This window comes from Sorex fumeus, unplaced genomic scaffold (assembly GCF_029834395.1).
Source record: "Sorex fumeus unplaced genomic scaffold, SorFum_2.1 ptg000026l, whole genome shotgun sequence".
NCBI lineage: Eukaryota > Metazoa > Chordata > Mammalia > Eulipotyphla > Soricidae > Sorex > Sorex fumeus.
This window is the reverse complement of record NW_026606083.1, coordinates 11881462-11909044: the sequence shown is the minus strand read 5'-3', so window position 1 is coordinate 11909044 and position 27583 is coordinate 11881462. Positions and strand designations below refer to the sequence as shown.

The following is a 27583-nucleotide window of genomic DNA, read 5'->3' as shown; positions in this document are numbered from 1 at the left end:
TGTTGGAACATTATATAACTAAAACTCAGTCATGAACAACTTTGTAGCTGTGTATCTCACTTTGAATAAAAAGAAAGAAAAAAGAAAGGATCTGCTATGCTAATTTAAAAAAGAAAGAAAGTTAAGTGTATAGAGATCATTAAATTTAGGAAAATTGGTTATTTTTGGCTTCAGTAGAGATCAGGCTTATTTTGGGTTAGGGTTAGGAATAGAATTCAGGCTAGGGTTAGGGCTAGGGAGTATGCAGAGTTTAGGTGGTAAATATTGCTGTTTTCCAAGATATAAAGGGAAGTGAAGTATTGGGAAATTGTTAAATTTGCACTAATTTGTATGTTTGTGTCTATGCTTGGATTAGGCTTATAAAATGATAAGCCTCAGACTAGGGTTAGGGCTAGGTTTCTGGAAGTTTTGGTGTCTACTTCTGTGTTCATAGTTACAAGTTAAAGTATGGAAAGGTCATTTAATTTAGGTATATTGTTAGTTTATGGCATCAGTAACAGGTTTACTGTGAGTTAGGGTTAGGGTTAGAATTCGGGCTAGAGAGAGGGTTCGGGATGTGTAGGATTAAGGTGTGATATATTCCTGTATTCCAAGATAAATAGGGAATTGAAGTATTGGGCGATTGTCAGATTTGAGATAATTTGTTGGTTTAAGGGCATGGGTAGGGTCAGGACTGTTACAATGATCATGTTAGCCTGGGCCATGGATTAGGAGTCTGTGGATGTTTTCAGCGTTAGCATTTTCTGTGTTCATTCTTAAAAATAAAAGCTAAGGTTAGAATCTGGGCAAGAGTTAGGGGTTGTGTAGGGTTTAGGTCTGAAGTATCGCTGTGTTCCATGATGGAAAGGGAAGTGATATATTTAGCAACTGTCAAATTTGGCGTATTTGGTTGGTTTATACCTAGGCCAGGGTCAGGCTTATCATCATGAGAGGATTTGCCTGGGACAAGGGTAATCAGGGTTTGGGAGGTTTCAGTGTCAGCTTCTGTGTTGATAATTTTGACAAATTAAAGTTAAGTGTAGAATGCTAAGTGAAATTAGTCAGAAAGAGAGGGACAGACATAGAAGGACTGCACTCATTTGTGGAATATAAAGTAGCATAATATGAGACTAACACCTAACGACAGCAGAGATAAAGGCCAGGAGGATCACGCCACAGTTTGGAAGCCAGCCCCACATGCTGGAGGAAAAGGCAGTTGGGATGCAGAAGGAACCACTAAGTAAAAGATGATTGGAGGGATCACCCGGGATGGGAGATATGTGCTGAAAGTAGACCATGGATCAAACATGATAGCCTCTTAGTATCTGTATTGCAAATCATAACACCCAAAATTAGAGAAAGAGTAAGAAGGATTGTATCTGCCACAGAGGCAGGGAGTGGAATGGGGTGGAAGTGGTGGGAAGGACACTAGGAACATTGGTGGTGGAGAATGTGCACTGGTGGAAGAATGGGTGCTCGAGCATTGTATGACTGAAACATAATCATGCAAGTTTGTAACTGTATCTCATGGTGATCCAATAAAACTTACTTAAAAAAAATAAAGTTCAGTGTAGAGAGATGATTAGATTTAGGTAAATTGATAGTATTTGGCTTCAGTAATTGTCAGGTTTACTGTGGTTGAATTAGGGGTTAGAATTAGGATTAGGGATGTGTAGGGTTTAGATGTGAAATATTGTTGTGTTCCAAGATCAAGTAGGAAGTGAAAAATTGGCATTGCTAAATTGGGCCTGTTTGGTACTTTTATATCTATGATTGGGTCAGATTCATTACAATGATAGGCCTGGCTAGGGTTAGGGTTAGTTTTCTGGAGGTGTTAGATGTTCACACTTTTAATGTTCACGACGATCATGATCACGACCATCCTGTTGTTCGTCGATTGCCTTGAGCAGGCCCCAGTAACGTCTCCTTCGTCCTAGCCCTGAAATTTTTTTTTAAAAGCCATATTCAAGGCTCTTTCAGGGTTAGGAGAATGAGACCCATCATTGTTACTGGTATTTGGCATATTGGGTACGCCACGGGGAGTTTGCCAGACTCTGCCATGTGGGCAGGTTACATTCGGTAGCCTGCCAGTTTGTCCAAAGTAGGAATGAGATAATAAGATGATGCGGCCGCGCACTTCCAGGAGCTGGATTTTATAGTCTCGGTGTCTTGGCCGTTGATGGGATTACACGGCGCCAGGGGGTCAGTTGGTGGGTGTGACCCCTGCCTACTGGAATATGCAGGATCTGGATGGAGGATGCTCAACCCCGATTCGAGCAGGCTTGGAGATCTCAGCCCTGGGACCCGCATGCCTGTGTTCCTCCGCCGGTACCTTCATGCATGTGGAGAGTGGTCTCAGCATGGTGGTAGCTGGTTCTGGAGGTCTTCAGCTGCCGGAGCTCTGGTCGGGGCAGGGAGGGAAACTCAACCCGATCCCCTCCAAAGGGTCCTGGCGAGGACAGCCAGTCGCGGGGGCAGGAGACTGTGATGTTCTCTTCCGAAGACCTCCAGAACGTTTAATGTTAATTTTTAAAAATGAAATTTCGCCCGTTCCTCTCTGGAAAGAAAGATGGTGGCCGCACGGGAGCCTTGTGGAAAGCAGGTTTGAGCCGGGCTCGGGGGAGCGGCGGGGACCTCATGGGAAGGGGGGCTTTGTGGGCCGTCCCCCACGCCCCACCGAGGTCGCCAGCTGCCCCCCACGAGTGGCTCTCCGGCACGGCCACGGCCCCGGAGGCACAAGGACTTAGCACAGAGAACCAGCCGCTAGGAGCAGAAGAGCAAATGGACTTGTGTTGATCCGCGCCACCAAGCCTGCCCGGAGGGGGAAGGGCGTTGACCAGCCCGCCCGCTCCTCTCTGGAAAGAAAGATGGCGGCCGCACGGGAGCCTTGTGGAAAGCAGGTTTGAGCCGGGCTCGGGGGAGCGGCAGGGACCTCATGGGAAGGGGGGCTTTGTGGGCCGTCCCCCACGCCCCACCGAGGTCGCCAGCTGCCCCCCACGAGCGGCTCTCCGGCACGGCCACGACTCCAGGGCACAGAAACCAATCTCTTAACTAGCTAACTTTTAATAGAAATTCTTCCAGGGTTAATAAGTAAAATAGCAGAAATTCAAAACCGCGCGGCCGCTATCGCGGCCGCGCGACCTCATTTTATTCTTAAACCAAGTTGTAGAAAGCAAATCATTTCACAACGCTGTTTCAGCATGTCTGATTGGGGGGTGGGGGGGGTGGGTCGTAAACTCTAAACAATAATTGTGCATCTTCTATCGAAATAATCTATCTAGTCAAAGTAGATAGAGTATTAACTAGAACTCATCTGCCTCACAAGAATTGGGAGGGGTGGGAGGTGGGGGTCTATTGGGGTTCGGGGTTAAAAATGAGTATTGGTAAAGGGAAATGTGTTCGGTATCTACATGACTGAGACCTAAACCCGAAAGCTCTGTAACTTTTCCCACAGTGATTCAATAAATAAATAAATTATAAAAAAATAAATAAATAAATAAAAATGAAATTTAAGTGTAGAGAAATGATTAAATGTAGGAAAATTGATCATTTTGGTAGATATCAGGCTTTCTGTGGGTTTGGGCTAGGGTGGAAGTCAAGTCTAAAGAACTCACGAAAGTTAGGAAAACTGGTAATTTTTTGCATCAGGAAATTTCAGGCTGGCTGAGGGTCAGGCTCCTGGTAAGAGCTTGCACTGGGATTTAGGTTCGGCAGTGCTAGTTGGATGAGCGAAGCGGCTCTGAGTGTCTCGGGCTATGATGTCTTTGTGGGGCCTTCTCAGGTGTGCATATCTGGAAAGCACGTCCGGTGTGGGTTGAATGTTTCAGGGTCTCTGGTTCACTTGGCACCCATCAGCTTCCGGCACATGTGAACCCAGATGCCGTGTTTCTGTAGAGTGTTTGTAGCCTTTCAGGGGAAAAGGCAGCTGGGTGGGCACAATAGAATGCCCATCCTGGGCATGCTCAGTGGTGGCCTCTGCATTGCTGGCATGAGGCCTTAAGTTCCATCATCAGAACCACCCCACATGCCAAATGCCATCCTGCTGGCACTGCCATGTGGGGTCCCTAGTGTCGTCACCAATCTCTGGCACACACACACATACACACCCGCCTGAAGGGTGTGGCCTTGGACTCGAGTGTCAGAGTCCCGCCACCACGCAGTGACCACCACAACCACAGCTGGGGACAAGAACCACTGAGACAAAGCTCCGGGCCATCAAGGCAGTCTATGGCAGTCCCCAGGCGCCAGCTTTTTTTTTTTCCCACCTAATCACCGTGAGATACAGTTACAAAGCTTTTGTGTTTGATTTTCAGTTATACAGTGATCAAACACCCTCCCTCCACCAGTGCACATTCTCCACCACCAATGTCCCCAGTATACGCCCCCCTCATATCCCAGCCCTCCCCCTGCCTCCGTGGCAGACAATTTCCGATATGCTCTCTCTCTACTTTTGGGCGTTATGGTTTGCAATACAGACACTGAGAGGCCATCACGTTTGGTCCTTTGTCTACTTTCAGCACACATCTCCCATCCCGAGCGATCCCTCCAACCATCATTGACTTAATGATCCCTTCTCTATTCCAGCTGCCTTCTCCCCCAGCCCATGAGGCAGGCTGCCAACTATGGAGCAGTCTTTCTGGCCCTTGTATCTACTGTCCTTGGGTATCAGCCTCATATTATGTTATTTTATATTACACCAATGAGTGCGCCAGATGCCAGCTTTGCTGTGGTCACTCCCTTCCCTCGCATCACCCCACTTTCCCCTGCTCCCAGGTTCCCCTGGAAATCCATCTGAATCCTGTGAGGGCCGTGTCTGCCCATAGCCCAGCTTCGCCCACCTAGACTCTGACTTGTGCCTCTCTCCCCAGCGGACACCTGAACTGGCTGCAGCTAGACCGGAGGGTACTGGAACACGATTTCCCGAAGAAGTCTGGGCCCGTGGTCCTGTTCTTCTGCGTCAGGTAATCACCGGGCACTCCTGCGGCATCTAGGAGTTAACGTGGCCATCTGCCTTGGTTGTACCTGTGGTCACTGGGCAGCCCAGCGGGGCTGTGGGCACATCTTCTGGGACCTGGCACCAGGTACTGGTGTGTGAAGGTCAGAGCCTCAGGCCGGGAGATGGTGCTGGGTTGGGGCATTTGCCAGATATGCATTTGTACCCAGTGCGGGTTCCTTGCTGGGCACCATCACCATCCTTGCCAGGTGTGGCCCGGAGTCACCGGGTACATTTCCTGCTCACTCCTGATTCTTGGGCTTTTTGCCTCCCAGTCTCAGGGATCGAAAGTGAGGCTTGGCCTCTGCTGGGGGTCCTCAGCTGGGACCCCAGCAGTGCTCTGACTGCAGCTGATGTGGCCCACCATGGGGGGGGGGGTCAGGAGGGAATCAGAGTTCTTTGGAAATTACCCACTGCAGGGAACAGGTGGAGAGCGCATCATCTACGAGTCTATGATGCCCCCCTAACTCTGAGGGCCCCCGGGATCCCTGAGCACCATTAGTTCTCTACCTAGGACACTCACCTCTTCCCAGGGCCCAGAGCCACCTAGAGACTATGGCCTTGGAGCTTCTGGCAGAGCTGAAGTCTATGCCCATGTAAATGGACAGTTGCTGTAAATATCCACTCTCTGAGGCAAGAAGGAAGATCAGGGTGGGCAGAGAGTGGCTGATGGCACTGAGCAGGACCATATTCTGGCCTGTCTGAGGTTTGCACATGTGAGAGAAGGTGGCCGCCCCCGGGACCCAGCAACTCAAGTATTTCCTGTGCTCAAGGGCTCATAGTCAACCCTCCCCTAACCTTCTGGAGAAACAGCCCCCGCTGGGATGAAGGGCAGGTTGTGCAATGGTGCTCCAATGACACTCTAAGCTAAGCTGACCTTTTGGGGGGGAGGTTGGGGATTATACCAGGCGGGACTCAGGGCTTACTCCTGGCTCTGCACTCAAGGATCACTCCTGGTGGTGCTCGGGGGACCAGATGGGATGCTGGAAATCGAACCCGGGTCAGCCGCGTGCAAGGCAAACACCCAACCCGCTGTGCTATCACTCCGGCCCCACCAGGTCGACTCAGCATGGGGCCCTGCACTCAGGAACACTGCATTCAGTGCCAGAGGACCTGGGTGTTGTCGCTGCTGTTGTTGGAAGTTGTTTGTGAAGGCGGCACTGTGACTTCCAGAGACAGTAGTGGTTGGATTTCTTTTTTTTTTCTTTTTGAGTCACACCCGGCAATGCTCAGGGGTTACTCCTGACTCATGCACTCAGGAATTACTCCTGGCGGTGCTCGGGGGGACCATATGGGATGCTGGGAATAGAACCCGGGTTTGCCATGTTGGCTGCATACAAGGCAAATGCCCTACCTGCTATGCTATTGCTCCAGCCCCCGGTAGTGGTTGGATTTCGACCTTGATGTGATCCAGTTTCAGTCCTACTGCTAACCGTGTCCCTCTGCCAATGACCCCTGTGCCCTCCTTCAAGGGGGCAGCTTTCAGTTCCATCCTGTGTGGTCTGGGACCAGCGCGAGTTGCTGCCACCGTGCGCCCTGACACCCGGGCACCTGCTGTGTCCAGCTCCACTTCTCTCCCACCCTGGCCTTCCTGTTTCTGTAATCTCAGGCCAAGGCTTTGCCCTCCTCTGCTGCCTTCCATCCCCTTGTCCTATTATGATTTATATATATATATACTTTTTTTTTTCTTTTTGGGTCACACCCGGTGATGTACAGGGGTTACTCCTGGCTCTGTACTCAGGAATTACTCCTGGTGGTGCTCTGGGATCTGAGATGCTGGGAATCGAACCCAGGTCGGCTCCACACGTTGGCCAGACTCTGTGCCCCACTGAGCACTTCATGTATGACCCTGGTGACCCCCAAGGCTGCTGGACCCTCAGACCCACAGTGGGGGGTGGGGGTGGCGAGTACCCCCGAGCTCTGTTGAGGATCCCCACCCCAATCCACCCCAGGAGAAAAGTCCGTTTTCTGAGTTGCCCAGAAGATCCGGAAGTGCCAGGCTGGCCCACCGGAGGCCACCCGGGCTGGTCAGCAGAGGGCCAAAGTCTTTGGTTTGTGATTTTGCTACAAGGACTTGGGTGTCCCTGGGCATGGTGAGGCCCCAGGGGTCAGAGCCTCAGAAACCTCCTTGGTGACAGACCCAGACTCAGCCTTGCCCATGCAGACCCCTTGGAGGGCGAAGAAGTCTGTGGTTTCCCTGGCATCCCACCCCCAGGCGGGCACGTTCCTTTGTGTGGTTTTGGAGGACGCCCCCAGCCCAGGATGGAAGGGCAGCATCGCCCCCTGCTGCCCACCAGAGGACTCGACCAGGAGCTGGGGGGAATTGCAAAGAACAGGCTTAGCGCAGAGAGACCAAAGCATGCGCCCAAGGGAGCCCAGAGGGTCCACCTGCTCAACCCCTGGGCGGTCCGTTCCTGTGGGCACGTGGGGCCAAACGGCCAAAGTGTCTGGCCCTTAGCATGTGTCCCCTCCCCCTTCCCCCGCACAGAGGGAAAGTTCTGGAATGTCTTCAATGAAGTCACACAGCGGGATTGGAATGCACTGGGGTTTCCAGACGCCCGGGGAAAAGGGGTCACAGGAAACTAGTGTCAGGCAGGAGGCGGTGGGTTTGGTTATGTTTTTCTGATGCTCCCAGAATCGGGCCCCTCCTGCCCCAGGCCCAGCCAGACCCCCGGGCCCCCGGGACCTTCTGTCTCCTTTCTGGTCCTCGTTGTTGAGAGTTGAGTAGAGATGGGGTTGTGCTTCCTAAGGAGGTCATGGTCGGGCCAGGGCAGGTGGACGGTCCCCTTGCTCCGGACTGCTCACAGGTTACCAACTGCCACAGGGACAGAAGATGTTGATTGAGAAATTCAGTGACCACGAGATTTAAATGCAGAATGACGTTCCTGGCATTGGGGTCACTCATGGTCACTGGAAGCCACCCCGGCAGGACTGTCCCCTTGCACCCTTGGAGCCAAGGGGCAGAAGCAAGGGTGAAGTGAGGACAGAGATGGTTTCCGCTGGTCCTGTTTGCCCACACTCATCGCCCCCATGGCTGCAAAGCCATTCGGGCTCTGGGTGGGGAGCTGCCCCCTGTCCACCTGGAAGAGGTATCCCATAAGACAGGGTGATTTGCTGCCCACCACAGAACAGCGTCCAGCTCACAACTCAGGAACTGCTCCCCAGAACCCCTCCCCATCACCGTGGCAGACTGTTCCAGAAGCTGGTCTCTCCTCACCTTGGTCCTCACCGCAGGGGTGAGGCCCCTGTCTGGAGCACCCCATTTCCAGTCACCCAGTGCTGTCCCCCACCCCTAGCCCCCTCCCCTCAAGACTGCATTTCCATTCTCTCTCCCCTCCCCACGGCTCCTGTCCCCCCAGAGCCTCAATGCCGAGACAGGTACAAGCCCTTATCTGATTAAAGGGTGTAATCGGCACCCAGTCGATGGGGGAAAGGCACCCGGAACAGAAACCCAATCATTCCAACATGTTTCATCTCAGGGAAGAAGAAAATCTATAAGCTCCATCCAGATAAAAATCCAATTCTCATTTGCCTTAATATTAATAATTCCTCAGGGTTTCACAAGGCAAATCACACCAGCGCCCCCTTCAGGATGATTATTTCCCAGCTCTCCCTACACGCCCTCCTCCAAAGTCCAGCTCTGCCGTGGGCAGGGCAGAAGGGCTGTGAAAGCGAAAGACATTGGAAATAGCTGGGGTGGGCACAGGGCTAAGAAGACTCTGGTGTCCAAGTCTGAGTTTACTTTTGGAAACAGTTGGCCAGCCCAGGTCTTTGGCTTAGGCACGATGGTAGTGAACTTGAAAACCCCCCATTTTGTCCAAAAGCAAATCCTGGGGAAGCAATTGGTGGGCACTTTCTCCTTGGGTCAGCTGGGATCGAGAAGTTCATCATGGAGTCCGGATGGCCCACAGCCCTGTGAGGCATGGCTGTCTCCATATTGCTCTGGCGTTTCTCTTTCAGGTTCTACATAGAGAGTATCTCCTACCTGAAGGACAACGCCACCATTGAGCTCTTCTTCCTGAATGCCAAGTCCTGCATCTACAAGGTGAGCCCCTTCTCTGGCCCACAGGTGCCCCGTAAGCAGCCTTTGAAGCTGGAAATTGCCTGTGGGACCATGGGGCCTGGGGGTGGATTTTACTGACTCGTGATTGGTTCGTGAGTGGGTGATTCTGCATCAGTGTGACGCGGTTCACTGGGCCTGTATCAGCTCTGGGGCGGGGTCCCTCGGCCTCGTGGGAAGGGGAGCTGTGAGCTGGCCGTCAAGAGGCAGCGGGCATGCCCTGAGTATCAGGAGCACACAGGTCACATACAGGTGAACATACCGCCACAAGCACGTGTGTTGGACCGTTTCATGGGACTCTGGCTACATCATCTTGGAAGAATGCTATGGTGCATAGGGTGGGGGAAATGCCTTTAGTTGTGTTAAAAATCCACATGGCCTCTCCATCTCAGACGTGGGCAGGCCGGCCATCCAGTGCGCTGCAGATGCTGATTGTGTAACTTTCACCACCGTCTGCCTCCTGGGGTCTCTGGCATGTAAAACTCAGACCCCAGGACTGCTGGCCCACTCCCAGCCATCTGTCCCGCCATCCTGCCATCTGTCCTTTGTCCATGAATTCACCACCTTCCGGACCTCAGGCAGGCGGTTCCTCTAGCCCATGCCTATTGGTGGCTGACACGTCTCCCCCAGCTGTGTTCTCATGGTCGGCCCAATGTCAACAGATGTTAGTCTTCTTCCACTCTCAGATGGAAGAACATTCCAGAACAGGGCCTGTTTGGGCCTGTCCAAGCTAGAAACTCTTCTTGACATCCCAGCCTCCAGCTCCTCGGGCGATGTGGCCCATGAGTAGTGATTCTGTCCTCTCAGCCTTGGACAGGCCACTGCCCGTATTCTTTCCTACAAAGCCACTGCTCCATGTCCACATCTGCTAACCCAGCATCCAGATTCCAGTTCATCATCATCCTCCCTCGCTTCCCATATTCTGCCTTTATTTTTTGTTGCTGTTGTTTTGTTTTGTTTCGTTGTTGTTGGGGCCACACGCCATGATGCTCAGGGGTTACTCCTGGTGGTGGTTGAGGGACCCTATGGGATGCTGGGGATCCAACCCAGGTTGGTTGCATGCAAGGCAAATGCCCTCCCTGCTGTCCTATCACTCTGGCCACTGCCTTAATTTTTTTGAAAGGATGAGCCACCCTGGTGGGTGTGCAGTGCCCTCTTGACAGAAGCCATCCTGGTGGGTGTGCAGTGCCCCTATGACAGAAACCAGAGAGAAGAATGAGCCATCCTGGTGAGGGTGCAGTGCCCTCTTGACAGAAGCCAGAGATAAAGATGAGCCATCCTAGTGGGGGTGCAGTGCCCTCTTGACAGAAGCCAGAGAGAAGAATGAGACATCCTGGTGGCGGTGCAGTGCCCTCTTGACGGAAGTCAGAGTGAAGAATGAGCCATCCTTGTGGGGGTGCAGTGCCCCCTTGGCATAAGTCAGAGAGAAGGATGAGCCATCCTAGTGGGGGTGCCCTCTTGAAAGAAGCCAGAGAGACTCTGAACATCTCACATGCCAGATTCACCCAACTTCCTGGGAGACACAGCAATTTCAGGGACAGTTCTGAACTGACTGGGACAGTCCCTTCCATGCATCAATCCCCACCCGCTTTCTACATTTGCTTGTGGTGCTCCATTCACGGCTTCACCCTGACGCCCCCACAAATCCCCAGTGCACCCCTCCCTTGGGAGGGCCTTGAGAACTCCCCCAAGGCTGAGACTCAGTGCAGGGAGAAGGTGCTGCCCCCAGCCCATACATTAGTGCCCACACCTCTGCATCCTGCAGGCCAGCGAGGAGAAGCTGGGAGCAGGCCCCAGGTCTTGCTCCAGAATGTCTGGAACAATTCGGCCATTTCCTACTTAATAGACCCAGCGTTGGGGTCTTACAACAACCCCCTGAAAAACCTTTAAACACTCTCCAAGGGCTGGAGCGGGCAGGGCGCTGGCCTTGCACTCAGTCAATCCCAGTGCCATCCCCAACACTGCATATGCTTCCCTGGGAACCCTGCTTGGAGTGAGCCCTGAGTACAGAGGCAGGAGGAAGCCCTGAGCACTGCTGGGTGTGGCTCCAAGCCAAAACCAACACACACATACACACACACACGCACACGCACACGCACACGCAGACACACACCACTGAAATGATCTCTTGGCCTGGCTCCCTTTTCTGGGAGTTGTTTGGCACATCCGTGGCACAAAATCAGGCCACTGAGCTCGGGTGTCAGTGCTCAGGGCCACGGGGGACCTCAGGGTGATCAGAACCTCGGACGTAAACCAGGCTCAACCCCACCTGGACCACAATGAATCCAGGGAGAAAGGCCCAAACTGTCCTTGTAGGTACTTGCAAATGCCTCCCTCCCCCCGGACCTGGTTTCCTCTGCGTGGCATGAACAGAAGCCCCCACACCTCTGGCCTGTGTCTGATGCTGGGTTTCATGCTCAGCCTCAGAAAACCCTTTGGGAAAGTTCTGGAAGGAAAGGGGCATGCTGTCCACCAGGTGGCAGACTCGGGCAGCAAAGAGCTGGGAATTGGGGAAAGGAGGAAAGAAATTGGGGGGAGCGCGGAGGAGGCCAGGGCGACAGCACAGCAGGGGAGGGCATTTGCTTGCATGCAACCCACACGGGTCTGATCCCCGGCACCCCATGTGGTCCCCTGAACACTGCCAGGAGTGATTCCTGAGTGCAGAGCCAGGAGGAACCCCTGAGCATCACCGGGTGTGACCCAAAAAGCAAAAAAAAGAAAAGAAAAGAAAAGAAATGTGGGGGGTAGGACAATCCCAAGGTGCCTCCAGGGACACGAGGGGACAGTCTCTCTGTGGCAAGCGTGAGTTGGGGCTTCTCGGCACGGTTCCCACGGAGGGGACATGAATGAGTTGTAGAGGCAGAGACGGCAGCCTCAGGATGCAGGTGTGGGTGTAATCTGGACCAGTCACACGGAGGACCTGCCGAGTCAGGTCCCTGGACCATTCCAGAACCTTCTTGGGTGTGGCTGGTCGGAGATTTCCGTGGGAAAGCCCCAGCCTGACCAGGCCCCTGGGTGCCCGTCGTGAGCCTGGCCTGCACACGTCAGCATGTGGGAGCATCTTCGTGTGCTCACTCGCACACACAGGCGGGTTTGCAGACACATCCATACACACCGGAGTTGCGTAGTTTCCCCAAGAGAAGACGGGAAACCTTCTCTTCCCCGACGGAAGGAACATCCAAGGGTGAGGCCAGAGCGGAGACACAGGCCCCTGTTTATTTTGTGTGTTGGTTCTGCGGCTGCCCCCGGTGATGGGAGCATATTTCTGGCTTTCTGCTCGGAAGTGACCAGAGAAACATACGCAGTGCTGGAGAGTCTAGCCAGGTGCCTGCACCCTCTGACTCTCTTGCCCCACGGCCAGCAGACCAGGTGGGCTTCGAAGACTTGAGGCCAAGGCCCAAGTGGTCCCAAAACCTCTGCCCTGTCCCCAAGCTTCTCCGGAGGCTAAGGAGTCCTCACTCTCCCGGCACCATGATGGGAGACGAGGGGGTAACACGTGACTGTCCCTCATGCAGTGCCAGTATCCCCACCCCCCTCCCTCATGGTCTGGGCCATGAAGTTTTAGGTGCCACCCACGCCTCCTTCAGGCTCACCCCCTGGAAGTCTTCAAAGATGCCACAGCCAAGTTAGGCAGATGGCACCCGCCCGGGGCCTTCCCTGCTGTGATGAGGTTTGGGGGCAGCAGCCGTTCCTGCCTGGGACCCGAGTTGCTTGGCCTCATGCACCCTTTATTCCTAATCCCTCCAAGTCCCATGTCGTTCACTGTCTGAGCCAAGAGCATCTGTGTGTGTGTGTGTGTGTGTGTGTGTTTTAATTCAAGTCGGCATCGGTGCTGCCCAGCCCAGCAGAACCGAGAGGGGCGTCCACCGTGGTCCACAGAGGTCTCTCCTCCCCGCCGCCACGTCCCCACCCCGGTTCTGAGTCACTGGCACGGGTGCTGGCCCCCACTTAGCCGTTAGATGTTTTGAATTCCTGGCGAGATGGGTAAGTGCCGATTAGTGTCTCTGCTCGCGCCCACGCTGGGCGCAGGTCTGGGGAGACCCGGGCCACCGTGCCCGACTCACCCACCTCAGGGGCGCCACTCTTCCCTGGTACACTCACTCGCTGTACCCAGAGATCAGAACTGCCTTTGCCGGCGCTTGTTTAGGGTCTATGTAGCCTCCCCCCAAAATAAACCCAAGCCCCACAGCACCCCACATTCGTTTCTCCTCTCTCTCCTGGCTTTGCAGCCATGACCCTCACCTCTCCCCGCCTTTCTCGGACCCTGCCCTGTAGCACAGTGCCTCTGCCCCTGGCTTTTTCACCTTTGCCACCCGGCTGTTGATTTCCAAGAGTCCCTTCCCAGGATCTGATCCAGTTATGTAATTACCCTCTTGCCGGCTCGTGAATTCGACATTCTCTTATCTCACCAACAACATCCTTCCACAGTCAACAAGAACCAGAGGAACAGGCCTTGCAGCCTCGGCTCAGAGGGTCTGAATCGGCCGAGCTGGCAGCCTCCTGTGTTCCTGCGTGCATCCCTCCCCTTGCACGATGGGGCCGACTCGGACCCAGCCCTTCCTCCCCAGCTCAGAGAACAGGCACTTTGCGGGGGGGGGGGGGGGGGGGATGTTGAGTTTGTTGCCTACACACCCGCGGAGAACAATTCCTGGAGGAAGGAAAAAAAGGCTTCAAATTCCCGTTCATAGGTGTGCGGGGATATCTTCTTCCCGGAGATACACCTTCATCTGTTTTTAGAGTTCAGGCCCCTGCCTGCAGCCTCTCTGCGTCACCCCTGTTGTTGATGATCAAGTGATCTTGGCCGTGATCTCTGAGGAACTCACTAACGAGCGGCCGATTCCATCTCGTCTGAAGATGAGAAACGAAGCCCAGAACCACATCCCACAGGACAGAGAAGCCTGGAGGAGTAGGAGCTGCAGACCACTGACCCCCCCCACCCCCCACCCACACCCACAATCACACACACATACACACACGCGCGCGCGCACGCATACACATATTCTGCCTCTCCGCTGGGTTCTTGCATGCTTGGGGCAGGTTGCCATGCCAGGGATGGGAAGGACAGAAGAGCTGAGGGAGATTTTCCTTTCCAGCCCCCCTGGCTGTTCCCTGGCCAGGTGCGGGGTCTCAGAGTGGGGACACCCCCGGTCAGCCTAAGACATCCCAGTGTGTGGGGCCCTGGCAGCCGCCCACATGAACATGCATATGAGGGGGTCCAGATACAGATATAAAGGGCCTCGATGTAGGAAAAGCTGGCAGCAAGTGAGGCCAGAGGAACGGAGCCTACTAGGGGCCGGAGGCCAGCTCTGAGTTATCATCATGGCTCCCAGGAGAGCAGCCAGGTCCCCGGCCTGTGGGATTCCCTTTCCGTGTCCCAACTGGCTTCTTCAGGGAGTGTCTGGGGTCAAGGGGGCCACTCTGGCAATACCCAGTCACTGCTGTGTGGCCTCAGGACGGGAGGCCACACCTGGCTGTTCCTGGGGTCACGTGCAGGGTTGGGGGTGAACTCAGGGCCTCCTGCATGCCTGGCATGCGCCATCTCTTGCAGCTCACTCACTGTTTCTCATCACTTCACTGGCGCCCCCCACACACACACACATGTCAATAGGTGTCCCGCTGCTGCGGAGGGCGGCCAAGGACGGGTTTGATGCCAGGAAACGTGGATCAGCAGGTTAGACGCGGATTCAGGCCATTCCTGAAGTTCCACTCAGATTCATCTGAGCACACACGCTGTAGGCCACATTATCACTTGGCAAGGCCTGGCCTGGCAGGCCACGGAGTCTAAATACCAACAGAGACTGCCTGCTTCCCCTGCCACTCCCATCCTGAGGCAGACTTTCCCCCTAGCAGGTGAGCTGGACTCGGGCGCTGCGGCCCCACTCAGAAGGCTGAACCTGAGGCACTGTCCACTCAGAAGGTTGTTACCTGACAGTCACTGCCTACTCAAAAGACTGTTTCCTCTCAGTCACTGTCCACTTTGAAGGCTGTGCCTGACAGTCACTGCCCACTTAGAAGGCTGTTTCCTGAAAATCACTGTCCACTTTGAAGGCTGTGCCTGACAGTCACTGCCCACTCAGAAGGGTGTTTCCTGACAGTCACTGCACACTCAGAAGGCTGTTTCCTGACAGTCGCTGCACACTTAGAAGGCTGAACCTGACAGTCACTGCTCACTCAGAAGGCTGTTTCCTGTCAGTCTCTGCCCACTCAGAAGGGTGTTTCTGACAGTCACTGTCCACTTTGAAGGCTGTGCCTGACAGTCACTCAACACTCAGAAGGCTGTTTCCTGACAGTCACTCAACACTCAGAAGGCTGTTTCCTGACAGTCACTGCCCACTTATAAGGCTGTGCCTGACAGTCACTGCACCCTCAGAAGGCTGTTTCCTGACAATCACTGTCTACTTTGAAGGCTGTGCCTGACAGTCACTGCCCACTAGTTGGTTAAACAGAAACTCATTCGGCCCAGATCTCCCGCCAGGTGGAAATGTTTGCATGTTTGGGGCAGCAGATCTTTGGGGGTGTGTGGTCTGCCCCCCAAAAAATAGACCAAATCAAACAACATAAAGGGGCTCAGGACATTTGGGAGAGCGTGGATGGGATCTTTATTACTGGGAGTGTTGATGGAAACCCACTGGGGTGCCCATACACAACTGACTCACCGGGTGATACATTCAGGACCCATGGGTTTGTTTGCTTTGGGGGTGCTCCTAAGTGGTGTTCAGGAGGCTCTGGGGACCCACCCACGATTCCCAACATCAGGGTCCGAGGAGGTGGAGCTTGCTAGCTTGCATCATCTCTCCACAGCCCTGACGCCCTCTCATCGCTTCATGGGTGGTGGTCAAGGCAGAAAACATCCCAGGTCACGTGGAGGTGCTGGGGGTCCCCGGGGATGCTCCTGGTGGTGCTGGGAATCGAATCCCACTGTATGCACCCCTGTACCCCCAGCACACAGCTTTGGGCCCACAACTGGTAACTTCATGCGTCTGTGTTTTATGAAAAGAGAAAGGAACTCTGAAATCTATGCGTGTTGGGTGTTTCCTTTGAAAACCTAAACCTAAGAGAAATGTAGATCCTTCCCCGACCACCAGTTCCCCAGAGCCCAGTGAGGTCTGGGGTGGGCAGAGAGAGAACTGAGAGCGCAGAGGTGGTTTTGAGCCTGGAGCAGGGCTGAGCAGGGGTCTCTCTGTCAAAAGAGAGTGTTGGTGTTGGCTCTGCTCTGGCAACCAACAGCCTCGGCAGGAAAGAAGGTGGCCAGGGGCCACTAGGAACTGCGTTTTTAATGTCCCTTAAACAGTGACTATTTCCTTCCGTGAACAATTCCCCCTGGTTCTGAAATGGAGTCAACGAAGCAAAGACCACTGATGCTCGGGTACTGCAGCGATGAATTGATGAGCGCCTCCTGCTTTTCTTTGCTCTCGGAACTTTCCAGATCCCTGGTAGCAGGACAGTGAGGCTCAAGGGCTGCCAGGGATCGCCAGGGGTGAGGGGTGCAGAGAAGTTGCCTCGGAGACCAGAAATGGGTTCTTGTGGGGTGAGATTCTGAAGTCTTCAGGCTCGTTTGGGGGCCCATCCTCCGGTGTGGTCACTGCAGCACTGGCCTGACCATCTGTGTTGGTTTTCTTCCAGGAGCTCATCGACGTGGACAGTGACGTGGTATTCGAGCTGGCCTCCTATATCCTACAGGTGAGTGGGTGCCACACTCCCCCCGAATCCTGAGCTTTATGTACATGAGGGACAGACTCCGTCTGCGGCCCACACTCTGCCCGCGCGTCTGCAGTTCCGTGAATCCAGGCCCCTCTGCCATGTGTAGTGTCATTACAGAGGACCTGGTGGGGCCACTGAGCACAAGGACACGATTGCCTGAGGTGGCCCCTTTGTCCCTCAGATAGTAAGGGGGTGGCCGGAGGATGGCCTCCCAGCCCCCGACAAATAGGTGCCGAGCTGGTGTGAGAAGGGGACATGGATGCAGGCCAGGGCCTCCGCAAGGGGTGGTAAAGGGCATATTGCAACCCATTTACGCCCAGGTGACTGGGGACAGGAGCGGGATGGGGGGGGGGGGGTGCATATACCAGATTCCCTGCCTGTCCCCCACTGTCCCAGCCACCAGAGTCCCTCAGCCCAGTTGGGAAATAGCCCAAAGTCTAAGAAAAAGCCAGAGAAGAGAGAAGGTCCCACCCAGACACGGATTCAGACTCTGCAAGCCGGGAAGAGCCACAGCGGATCCAAGAGCTGGGAACCGGCGTCTTGTCACTGAGGCGACTTCTCGGCCTGTCTCTTGGGATCTAGGGGCAGAGGCGCAATGTCCTTTGTTAATCGTGTCCCTGGAGCAGGAGGAGCTGTGGCTGGGACTGAAGTTTGTCAGTCCAGTGCGGTGTGATGGGCACCAGGGGCATGGAAGAGGGTGGGCGGGCAGAGTTGTCCTGAATAAAGGGTGTATTTGGAAGTTCCTAACATATTTGCAATACGTCCCTGATGTCACTTTTTTTTCTTCTACAGGAAGCAAAAGGGGATTTTTCTAGGTGAGTTTTAAAGAAAAAAAAAGTGTTTTTTTTTTAAATTTTGCTTTAAAAATGTATTCTGTTGCATTTCTGTTGGGTTTTGTTTTGTTTTTGTTCTGGGGCCACACCTGGTGGTGCTCAGGGTTTCCTTCTGGCTCTGTGCTCAGGGATCATTCCTGGTGGGGCTCTGGGGTGCGGGGTTCGAACTGGTGCCTGTCTGCTGCTTTGGTGCATTTCTACACTGTCCTAACAAAGCTTGAGGCGCTTCTTCCTCCTCAGTTCAGCAAAACAGAAGAATTCCTTTCCTAGCTGAAACAGGGGTGGGCCACCGTTTTCTGGGAAGGACAGACTCCCAGCACATCTCACGCTGCAGGCCCCACAGGCCACGTTGCCAGAACTCCCTCAGGAGCCCAAAACCTGTTCCAGGCCATTGGGGGGAGGGGTTGCTGCTGCATGAATGAGTGTGGCCAGATCCCCACAAACTTCAGTTACAACCAATAAGCTGCCACTGCCTGTGCAGTGAAATATTATTCCTCTTGTGTATTTCCCTACGCCTTGAAATGCAAAAGCCACTCTTAGCTTATAAGGTGGGTGGGTGGGTGGTAGGGGTGATCCCTCTGGCTCAGTTTGAATATTTGCATAAGGGGGTCTTCTGCCCCTCTTAGGTTTTCCACATTCTGTGGTGTAAAGTAGAGGAAGGGAGCCCATTTAGGGGGCAGGTGTGGTTGGAGGGAAAGATCTGCCTTTTCAGAGCCTTGGCCTGCGACCTTGACTCTCAGTGGCTGATAACTGGCCATGAATGAGACTTTCAACAGAGCGAAACTGCAGTGAGCGCTTTGTCCTGCCGGGCCTTTGTCTGCCCTTCCCGTGGCATTGGAATCAGGGGGTTTTGATGAGCTCAGGCTTCTATCAGCAGAGGGAGGTTTCACTGGCCAGCCCCCAGATCCCCCCCGTCCTGGCCTTTGGGCAGACTCCACCACCCCCCTCTCTCAGCCCCCAATCGCGCTCCCAGTAGTATTTATTTTCACGAGTCCCCTTGATGGGCAGGAACATGAACTCCCCATTGCGTCATTTCACCCGCAGATCATGGGAACTGGACACAGGGATCAAGGCTAGGGCCCCCCAGCAACTCGCGGCCCCCCACGAACTCAGGGAATGCCAGCCCTCTCCCAGAAACAAATGCTTCTGCTCTGGCTGCATTTGTCACGGCCAGGCCAGCCGGGCCACAGCCGAGAGGGAGCGCACGAACTGGGGAAGGAGAAGCCAGACCCTGTCTGGAGACTTGCCAGGCCCACAATCACGGCCACAGCAGGACCCCCCACCAGCACCCCCTCCCATCAAACAACCAGGGAGATATGCAGAGCTGGGAGTAAGAAATAATTCTCCACTTAGACCGTCCCTCTCGTGGGGGAAGTTTCCCGGACACTGAAGGGAACACGTTTGGTTTCATGTCAGCAGACAAATGTGGTTTGAACAGTCAGCACTTCTGACACCCTGTTCTCATCCTTCGGTGTTACCCTAGGTTACTTTTCTTGGGGGGAGGGTACCTCCCAAGCGGTGCTCAGGAAGCCCCGGGTTTGGGAGGAGGGGATTCCCCTTGGTGCTTTTCAAGCAACGAGGCCGCGGTGGATCAATGTGAGGGTCCAAGGATGCAGTGATGCTCGGCTTCTGTGCTGCTGGGCACTGCCTGGGCCACCCTGGGCCATACTCTGTGATGCTCATGCCTGGGGGCAGCCGCATGCAAGTCATATGCCCTAATTTCCATACTCTCTCTGGCTCCTGGAATAAGTCGCTCTTGCTGGTTAATAACTAGTGCAGGATTACACCAACGCCATCATCATATCCAACTGGAAGGTTCTGCCGTGCGTACGTACCGGCAAACCCAATTCTTCTTCCTGAACAGCACAAGTAAAATGAGAGGTCTGACTAGAACAGATGGTATGATGGGAATGATTTCATCCAGGGCTCAATCCTAAAACCCGCTAGTGGGCTGAAGCAATGGTCCAGCAGGTAAGGGATTTGCCTTCCACACAATCTACCCGGGTTCAATTCCTGGCGTCCCATACAGTCTCCTGGGCCCTGCTGGGAGTGATTCCTGAGAACTGCAGTGTGGCCCAAAGACAAAAACAACAGCAACAGAAATAATAAGATCCTCTAGAATTTAGAAGATTCGCTAACCTTTGAATTAACACAAAAGACAGAGGAAATCTTTTCTAACCAGTCTTGAATTTGTGAGTTCCTAGAGGATTTCTCCCTGTCTCCCAAGCCACTGGCCGCTTTATTTATATTCTCCCTCGTCCCCACACTGTTAAGGTAAGGTAAGGTAAGGTAAAGGCCCTCCCGTTGATCGTCGATTTGCTCGAGCGGGCCCAGTAACGTCTCCATTGGAGACTTTGTTGTTACTGTGTCTGGCATATCGAATACTCTTGGTAGCTTGCCGGGCTGTCCGAGAGGGGCGAAGGAATCGAACTCGTTAGCCTGTTTATTTACTTTTTAATGGGATTGGGGATTCTAGAATGAGTATTAGGAATCTATCAGCTGTAGTCACCAGCAGGTTGGAGCACACGCTCTGCAGGCATGTGTCATTCCCTGGCACCTCACAGCCCCTCCCTCAGCACCCATGAGAGGGACACCCCTCCCCCAGCACCATTGGAGATGGTCCAAAACAGCAAAAACAGGAAGGCAGAACTCAAAGTGCTGGTCGACTTTCCTGGGAGGAGAGCTCTATATATAAGAATCCCCAGAAATGCTTTTTCTTGTGAAACTCACAGGCCGTTCCGTTTCTTCTTTGGGGTTCTCTTTTTACTCAACAGACCCCTGATGGCCCTTCTTACATAACCCCCTTTGCTTTCCCATTGACGGAAAAGCTTACTCGGGTATCTCAGGGAAACTGTTTAGGGAATGTTTGATTCAGCATCATGGAAAGAAAACAGTTGAGGCCTCGGGATGAAGGGTATCACTCAAGATGAGAAGCAGCGTATGTCCTCTTCCACATTTCTGAGGTAGCTGACCTTAGCTTAGGGCTGGGGATAGGCTTAGAACATAGTCAGGGGTTGGTTTGGTTTGGTTTGGTTTTGGAGTCACACCCAGCAAGTGCTCAGGGTCACTCCAGGCTCTGCATTCAGAGATTATTCCTGGCAGTGCTCCAGAGACCATGTGTAATGCGGGGGATTGAACCCAGTTGGCTGTGTGCAAGGCCAACGTTCTACCCTCTGCACCATCTCCTCGGCCCCAGGTTTAGGACATAGTTTTATCTGCAAATACTATTTTATTCCTCTCGTTATCCTCCTCAGTGCAGAATACAGCCAGTGGCTCTCTTCTTTGTGTGTGTGTGTGTGTGTGTGTGTGTGTGTGTGTGTATGGTGGTGGGGGGGTAGAGACGCGTGTCCCTACCGATCCACACACCTGAGAAGTTGGCATTTCTATTTCACAACAACCAGAGCCCCAGGGCTCTTAGCCATGGTGTCTAACGAGGCCAATACTAGCGTGCAAAGGGTGGACAGAGAGTAACAAGGAAAGCCCTCAGCCCGGAATCCCTGCTGGACATCTCTTAGCCAGTGTGCGGTCCAGGGACTGCCATGTGTTCTCACAGCCATTGCCACATGGCCAGCCATGAGCAGTGGCCTTTTCTTTTTACAAGCATTTAGAGCCAAAAGCATGTGACTGGGGAGCTGAGACCTAAAACTCAGGGGGCAGCCAGGAGGACTAGGACAGGAGCAAATTCGGAAGGGGTCACATTCAGAAACAAGATTGCGAGACTCTGGTGTCAGGGACCCAGTGAAATCCCAACAGCCATGTCTCTGCTCTAACTTTGACAGTCACTCCGCTTCCTTTCCCCTGACCCTGCTATTATTCCTGAAAGTGTGTGTTACTCCCACCAGCTGGGGGAGCGGCCTGAGACCACTGAACCCTGGGAGGCAAGGGGGAGAGCTGCTGGAGACTATACACTCCCACAGCCCACCCCAATGCCGATCACTTTCAACAACATTTTGCCAACATTTCACACAGTTCCATTCCATTGACATTAACAGAGGGTAACCGAGTGGGTGAATTGATTCAAAAATCCTTGATACCGGGGCTGGATCCATAGCACAGCAGGTAGGGCATTTGCCCTGCATGCAGCCCACCTGGGTTTGATTCCCAGCATCCCATATGGTGCCCTGAGCACTGCCAGGAGTAATTCCTGAGTGCAGAGCCAGGAATAACCCCTGTGCATCACTGGGTGTGACTTAAAAAGCAATATATATATATATATATATATATATATATATATCTCCTTGATACTAAATCATCAGATTGACGCTCCTGCTTGGTCATGAAGAATCATCCCAACACCGATGGGCATGGCTTAAACACATCTTTTCCGAACTTGGTGTATTGAAACACGGCCAGAGCTCAGTTCCTCTGTGTTGGGCCCTGGACATGCTTTTATTCCACAGGCAGAGCATTGAAATGGGCCTCCAGCCTGAGCAGTACTGGGGCCAGTAAGCAAATCACACCTCAACAAGGCCAGTGGGAGGAAAGTTCCAGAGGCACGTCTTCCTTCCCTGCGCCCAGTGCCAGGTGTGTGCATGGAAGGCCCTGGAAGGGTGTCAGGCCCTCTGTTTAAAGTTAAGTGCTGCCTGTCCATAGGAGAGTGTCTGTTGCTCACCAGAGTTGAGCGATGGGTAAGAAAATCTCCATGATGGGAACAGAGTGATAGCACAGTGGGTAGGACATTGCACACGGCTGACCAAGGTTTGATACCCAGCATCCCATATGGCCCCCCGAGCACTGCCAGGAGTAATTCCTGAGTGCATGAGCCAGGAGTAACCCCTGTGCATTGCTGGGTGTGACCCAAAAAGAAAAAAAGAAAAAAAAAAGAATCTCCGTGTTTCTGAGCTAACAACCTCCCATTTTAAGTCTAAAATGAAATAAAATATGCTTTTAGAAACAGAACCAGGCATTATTCAACAGAAATGAGCTGCCACCCTTTGTTAGAAGAGGAATCAGTATTTATTTGTGCTGTAAAAAAAATTTTTTAACTTTCACCACTACACATTCCTAGGGCTCAGGGAGAGAAGTTAGCTAAGACTAGAGACTAAAGACCTTTGTAGCTCTGAGTCTTCTATAAACCAGGGGACTCGGTGTTCTCTGGGCTAGAAAGATAAAATGAAATTTCTGGGACCAAACAAAAATTAACCTTTTAGATTTCTTTTGTTCTTTGTTTGAAGTCAGCACTATCTTCTTGAAGTGTTTATAGAGGACTGTTCCATGACCCAGAGAATTCCGGGCCAGCCTCTCATCATTCTAGGCCATTGCCCTTTCAGACAATCCTAAGTGGAAGCAAGAATTTTAGAAGAAAATTTAGGAGAACTCATCGGTAAACAACCGATTTCCATGTACAGGGCATGTTTAGAGCCATAAACACAAAAATGGGGGGTAATCTAATCTTCTTGCCCAGCCAGCAACCTCAAAAGTTGATTCATCTCAAACGGCCATCAAGAAATCATGATCCCTAAAATCAATTCTTTGCACCAACCTACGTGGCTTAATAGATAACGCTTTCAACTGAGCTCAGTTTTAAATCATTATTACAGCATCTTTGGGGGGATATTTTCTGACAGTCTTGACTGGCCTCGTGAAAGAAAACAGCTGCTACTAGTCAAAAAGTAAGAAAAGTAGATTTTTGGAGACTTTAGATAATTAGTTTAAAAAAAGAACCCATTCAGACAGTTGTGTTTAGATTAGTCAACATTTGGAATATGGTTTACATAACCTAATAGTATCTTTCACACCCTAACTTGCACATTTGGGGGAATGTCTAGTAAAACAGGAAAGGGTTTCCCTCTGTTGAACTTGAAACACTCTGTGAGCCCAGAAAAAGGGAGAATTAAAATTAATATGATCTCATATATTACATGATTTTACAAGGAACATTTAGGGATAAGCAGCTGGCATCTTTCAGATTGCAAGACTTTTTGGGAGGAGCAGAATCTGAAATTTTGAACTAACATAGTGGTGTGGGACAATTACAGATTGTTCCAGAAAGCTTTGTTTTGTGCACAAAAGTTCTTTTTGTTAAGTTTTGCAAGTTGAAAAATTCACCTCTGCAAAGACAGGTACTCAGATGGAATTTTACAGGAAATCATTCTGGACTAGAGAGAGAGCACAGGGATTAAGGCATGTCCTTCCATGAGGCAGACCCTGTTGGACCCCCTCAAACCCTGCCAGGAATGACCCCTGAGCAGAGCTAGGAGTAAGTCCCAAACCCAGCCACATGTGGCCAGTCCCCAGAGAACAAAATGAAGAAGATGCTTCAGGGAAATGCCCTGTGGGAATAGTTTAGCTACGATGAGAGGAAGTTTGGTGTTGTGATAGTTCCTCTTGTCGCTTCAGCATGTAAGCATCAGGTTTTGCGTTGACCTTGTACAAGTAAAAAGGGCCGTGATTGAGCTGCTTGGGATTCCGTGGTCAGGGGTATATTGTAGAAGTATGATCAGTTGCATGTCCTGGGCTAGCTGGTTAAAACTAGTGTCTCAAATTACAAACAGAGTAAAAGTAAAGTAGTAAAGGCCCTCCCGTTGATCATCGATTTGCTCGAGCGGACCCAGTAACGTCTCCATTGGAGACTTTGTTGTTACTGTGTCTGGCATATCAAATACTCTCGGTAGCTTGCCGGGCTCTCCGAGAGGGGCAGAGGAATCGAACTCGGGTCGGCCATGTTGGCTGCGTGTAAGGCAAGTGCCCTACCGCTGTGCTACTTTTATCTCTTTTTTATTACATTTATTACATTTTTAAATGTATTCATCTTTACTTTATTTAAACATCACGGTTTACAGAGTTGTTCACAGTGCAGTTGTTTCAGGCATTTAATGTTCCATCCCCATCCCACCACCAGTGTGCCCTTCCCCCCAACCTCATCCCCAGTTTTCCACACAATCCTTCCCCCTTAGTAGGCACTGTAGCACTGTAGCACTGTCCTCCCATTGTTCATCGATTTGCTCAAGTGGGCACCAGTAATGTCTCCATTGTGAGACTTGTTACTGTTTTTGGCATATCGAATACATCATAGGTAGCATGCCAGGCTTTGCCGTGCAGGCGCACTAAATAATTTATTTTAAGGGGTTTTTTTAGGGAGGTCACACCCAGCAATGGTCAGGGTTATTCCTGGCTCTGCACTCAGGAATTAACTCCTGGTGGTACACGGGTGTACCATATGGGATGCCAGGGATCAAACCCAGGTGAGCCACATGCAAGGCAAACACCTACATGCAAGGTAAATGCCCTACCTACTGTGCTATCACTCCAGCCCCTAAAATAATTTATTTTGTATTGCTTGTTACAACTGAATAACTAGTGGAATTATCTAAAAATACTTCAGTGAAAGAAAATTTGTGAAAATTATTATATTTCCCATTGGGGTCATTAAAGTCATATTCGGAGGGTTTCCTGAACTGCTTCTTGCTAGTTGAACCTTCCCTATTAGTGTTTTTGTTTATTGAACTTAGTTGGTTCCTGTGCAACTTTCCCATCTAATTTTGAGTGTGCCTTTGGGCCCATCAGTGTTACAGAACTGGAGTCTGTGGCCACACACAGGGCCACATAATCCGAGAGCATCAAGATCTGCAGAACTGGGCCAGTGCATTTCAGTGACTTAAGTCTCTTCCAAGATTAGTCATGAAGCTGTGAGCTGTGCCATTGTTTACATGGCAGTGACTGGGCTCTGGGGGAGGTGTCTGGGACTTCCAGCACTATAGGGGGCTCAGGGTGGAGACTGCAGGCCCCCACTCCAAGATGCAGTTTTCAGACCCCAAACTAGAATTTTTGTCATGTGTGTCTGCAGAGATGAGTGAGGAAGCTGTGAAATTGTGAACATGGTGGCAACTGTGGGGTGTGGGGCCAGCTGCCAGGGCTTCCGCAGGGCAGGGACTTGGCCCATCCCTGTCCCAAGGGCGCCCAAGAGTTTTCAGCCCGAAGACCGGTGTCCCCATGACTTTTAGCTGCCTGGCTCGCACCTCTTCTGAGATTAGTCGTGAAACCAGGGAGCTGGGCCGTTGTTTACATGGCAGCAACTCTAAGTGTTTAAATTCTAAAAATTTACATGTTTTAATAGTTGGCACATGTATTAGAAAGTCACAGGACTTACCCCCTCGTGTTTCCCTACCTGGTTTGAAAAATGATCGAAGAGTAAACTCTGCCATCCCTTACTCATCCGTCTCCGGGATTCTGGATTCGTGGACTGCTGCCTAAACAGGCAGGGAGGGGTCTCCTGCCAGATGGAGAGAGCTGGTCCCCGAGAGCTGGGGGGCCTGGGCACCGTGGATGAAGAGGCACATTTTTGCCTTATGCTGAAGTTTTGCTCTGGAAATCCCTGTGCCCAGGAGAGCTTGGCTTCTGCTCTGTACAGGAGCTCAGGACTGACTCCAGTCCCTGGGACTGGAGGTGAGTTTGTTCAGTCTGTCCTGAGCTCTCTGGGGTTCCTTGTTAACTCACAGTCAGTCAATCCCCAAGGGTGATCCAGCAACTTCCCCTGTTGGCTTGCAGGCTTCCCTCGAAATCCCCAACATCTCTCTGGACCATGGCAGAATCTCCTGAGCAAAACATTCCCTCATTTTTTTTGTTTTTTTTTTTTTTTGGAACACACCCACCGATGCTCAGGGCTTAGTCCTGACTCTGCACTCAGGAATTACTCCTGGCGGTGCTTGGGGGACCATATGGGACGCCGGGGATCGAACCCAGGTCGGCCATGTGCAAGGCAAACGCCCTACCCGCTGTGCTATCCCTCCAACCCCCATTTCCTCATTTTTTGAGGACAAACAGTGGGGCTGGAGCAGTAGGACAGTGGGGAGGGCGTTTGCCTTGCATGCATCCGACCTGGGTTTGATCCCTGGCATCCTTATGGTCCCCAGAGCACCACCAGGAATGATTTCTGAATAACCCCTGAGCATCACTGGGTATGACCCAAAAACCAAAAAGAACAAAAAGAATGAAGGTGGAGGAGAGGGGGGAGAGAGAGAGACAGAGAGAGAGACACACACAGAGAGAGAGAGAGAGAGAGAGAGAGAGAGAGAGAGAGAGAGGAGGGATACACGCACGGACTGGCAGACAGACAAGAACATTATGGGTTTTCTGAGTTGTCCCGTCAGATGCTTTCGGTGCCGTCTTTCCGATTCTTGCTCAGAATCAGTTTTCCTCAGGAGACCGTGGCCGCGGTCCATGCTTCATGGCGCCTGAGATGAGGAGAGGCCCCTGCCTCGAGCCCACCCCATGCAAGGCCAGTGCAACAGCGCGGCCTCATATGGCTGCTCTCAGTGACCACCTCCAAGCCCTGCGCTTGTTGGGACAGGGCCAGTGCACCCCGCACACAGGCTGGGACTTCCTGGCCTCATCACCTGCAGGCGTCGACATCCTTTGAGGGAAGCAGCTTCACCCCATGGTCCATCTCAGCAGAGGCACCAGGCGGTGATGGGGACGCTGAGGCCCTCCAGGAGAAAGGGGGTGGGGGGATTCTGTTCTGGTGCCTCAGGGACCCCCTCCCACTCGATCCTTCCCACAGTCCACATTGCTTTTCTCTCTGTGCTAAATAAAGAACTGAGGGGACCCAGGGCTGGAGCGATAGCACGGCAGGGAGGGCACTTGCCTTGCACATGGCCGACCCGGGTTCCATCCCTGGCACCAGATTTGGTCCCCTGAGCATTGCCAGGTGTGGCCCCCAAACAAAACAAAACTCCACAAAATGAGGGGGCATCAATGTGCCTCTCGCCTCCATTTCATTCAAGAGGGTCAGGTGTGGGAGTCGGACCCTGATGTCCTCAGAGGGGGCCCCTGGCCCTCTGCCCTCTGACCCCCCTCACTCCACCCTCCCCCGCTTGCAGCAATGAAGGCGTGAGAAGTGACCTGAAGAAGCTGCCCGCCCTGCCCACTCAGGTCCTGAAGGAGCACCCTTCCCTCGCCTACTGGTAAGTGGGGACCTCTGGGCGTGTGGGAGGCCGGGTCGGCAGCGCTGAGCCAACAGTCGTGTTTCCTGCCCATGTGGGTCATGCAGCACGTGTGGGCACACTCCTTTCCCCATTT

At 52.5% G+C, this 27583-nt stretch overlaps 1 protein-coding gene across 7 annotated transcripts in view; it reads left to right on the top strand.

The window, feature by feature from the left end:
• FRMD4A (FERM domain containing 4A) overlaps nt 1-27583 on the top strand; it is a 355455-nt gene that overhangs the window by 270649 nt on the left and 57223 nt on the right. For all 7 annotated transcript variants that reach the window (XM_056114614.1, XM_056114610.1, XM_056114613.1 and 4 more), the window contains exons 4-8: nt 4848-4940; nt 8933-9017; nt 16656-16712; nt 17526-17548; nt 27385-27468. In XM_056114614.1, the coding sequence (XP_055970589.1) occupies nt 4848-4940; nt 8933-9017; nt 16656-16712; nt 17526-17548; nt 27385-27468 (342 nt within the window). The remainder of the gene's footprint in view (nt 1-4847; nt 4941-8932; nt 9018-16655; nt 16713-17525; nt 17549-27384; nt 27469-27583) is intronic.